A 1,893-nucleotide genomic window follows, 5' to 3' on the forward strand; every position below is an offset into this window, starting at 1 on the left:
TTTTTAATGTTCTGGAAATGGTGCTGCCAGGTTTGCTATGGAAACTCAGCCCTCATGTCTGACCCATAGCCTTTGACTCTTCCCTCAGAAGGATTGTTGGTATAGAAGTTGAAGTCACTGAAAACTGCTATTTGAATAATGCTTTATGATATTTTAAATTCGACACCACAAAAGCACTGCCTTTAATGAAAAATCACATGTTGACAGTTTGATAACTTAATAAAAGAAACCAACCAGGTGATTAACTTTTTAAAAAAATGTGTATTTTGCCTTATTTACTTATGTTGCTGGTACTAGGACTTGATGAGGCTTCTTGCTCTTGAGTTTTTCCACTCAAGGTTGATGCTCTATCACTTGAGCCACCACTCGATTTTCAGCCAGCTTTTTGGATAGTTAATTAGAGATAAGGGTCTCATTCAGTTTCTTGCCTGGGCTGGCTTTGAACAATGATCCTCAAATTTCAGTCCACCAAGTGGCTAAGATTACAAGCATGAGCCATGGGGCACTCACTCTGCAGAAAAGGTTTGTATTTTATTTATTTATAACTTTGACAATATCATGTAGGTCAAACAGTGGTGTCAGTCACTTGGATTGTGCCAGAAACTCAGCACTCAGGATTTGCCCTTTGACCTTCTTCCCTCAGCCAAATTCCTTGAAGCCCACCATTGCCTACTTCCGGTCTGCAATTGTTACTTCCTACCTCTATTGTCTACTTCCGGTGACGCAACAGAGTTACTCTAGGGCAACGGGCCCAGAGTCCACAGGCGTTCGTTGTCCATTGGGTCGCCATGGCTTTCCCAAGAGGACGGAGGCGGCGCCAGCGCCATCGCTGCCCACCCCGAGGCCCGAGGATGCTTCCTATCTTCGCCTTTGTGCTCGCACCTGTTCCCATCATTGCCTTGCCGCAGCCGCCGGCGCAGGTCCGGCAGAATTACCACCGTGACTGCGAGATCGCAGTCAATAACCTGATCCAACTGCAGCTGTATGCGTCCTACGTGTACCTGTCTTTGGCCTTCTACTGCGATCGTCACGATGTGAACTTGAAAAACTTCTCCCGTTTCTTCCTGCGCCGCTCCCACGAGTGGACCGATGCCACCGAAAAGCTTCTGTGGATGCAGAACGAGCGTGGAGGTCGCTTCGCCCTGCGCCGCATTACCAAGCCAGACCGTGATGACTGGCACTGCGGCCTCATGGCCATGGAGTGCTCCTTGTACCTGGAGATGACCATCACTGAGAGCTTCGTGGAGCTGTACCAACTGGCCATCAGCAAGAGTGACCCGCACCTGTACAACTTCGTGAAACGCCACTGCCTGCGGCCGCAGATGAAGAACGTGGAGCAGGTGGCTAACTTCCTGACGGAACTGCGGGAAAAGAAGAATGGGATGAATGAGTACCTCTTTGATAAGCATGTTCTTGGCAACATGAATGAGGACTGAGTTGGGACTGTCCCCCAGCCAAGGACTCATATTGCCTGAGAGCACATTTACTAGTTCTCCCTTATTTACATATTGCTTCCAATAAAATTACTTTGTTCTAAGCATTTTCAAAGTGTTCAGTTAATTTGTGGGCACTAAACTTTTACCTTTGAAATAAAAGAAGGAGGAACATCCTCATGGACTTTTTTATGTCGGTCCTGGGCTTGAACTCAGGGCCTGGGTGCTGTCCCTAAGCGTCATTTGTTCTACCACTTGAGTGATAGCTCCATCGCAGGCTTTTTTGGTACTTCGGCAGAGGTAAGAGTCTCACAGACTTTCCACCTTGTCTGACTTAGAACAGTGATTCTCAGACCTCATCCTCCTGAATAGCTAAGATTGCAGGCATGAGCCACCAGCACACGGCTCCCATGCAATTTTTAAATGGTTATTCAGGCATCTCTCTATGCCAGTGTCCCAT

General features: G+C 47.4%; 1 protein-coding gene across 1 annotated transcript; it reads left to right on the plus strand.

Annotated features, from left to right (window-relative positions):
* Nucleotides 1-788: 788 nt before the first annotated feature.
* Nucleotides 789-1,436, plus strand: LOC122118601 (ferritin heavy chain-like). Its single transcript, XM_042692438.1, has one exon. It carries the CDS (start codon nt 789-791, stop codon nt 1,434-1,436), a length of 648 nt encoding a protein of 215 aa, XP_042548372.1.
* Nucleotides 1,437-1,893: the final 457 nt, after the last annotated feature.

This window comes from Dipodomys spectabilis, unplaced genomic scaffold, assembly GCF_019054845.1.
Source record: "Dipodomys spectabilis isolate Male_0828 unplaced genomic scaffold, ASM1905484v1 ptg000156l, whole genome shotgun sequence".
Classification (NCBI taxonomy): Eukaryota; Metazoa; Chordata; class Mammalia; order Rodentia; family Heteromyidae; genus Dipodomys; species Dipodomys spectabilis.

Excerpts from the sequence above, each read along its gene's own strand:
- LOC122118601 (XM_042692438.1), top strand. The coding sequence starts at position 789 with ATGGCTTTCCCAAGAGGACGGAGGCGGCGCCAGCGCCATCGCTGCCCA.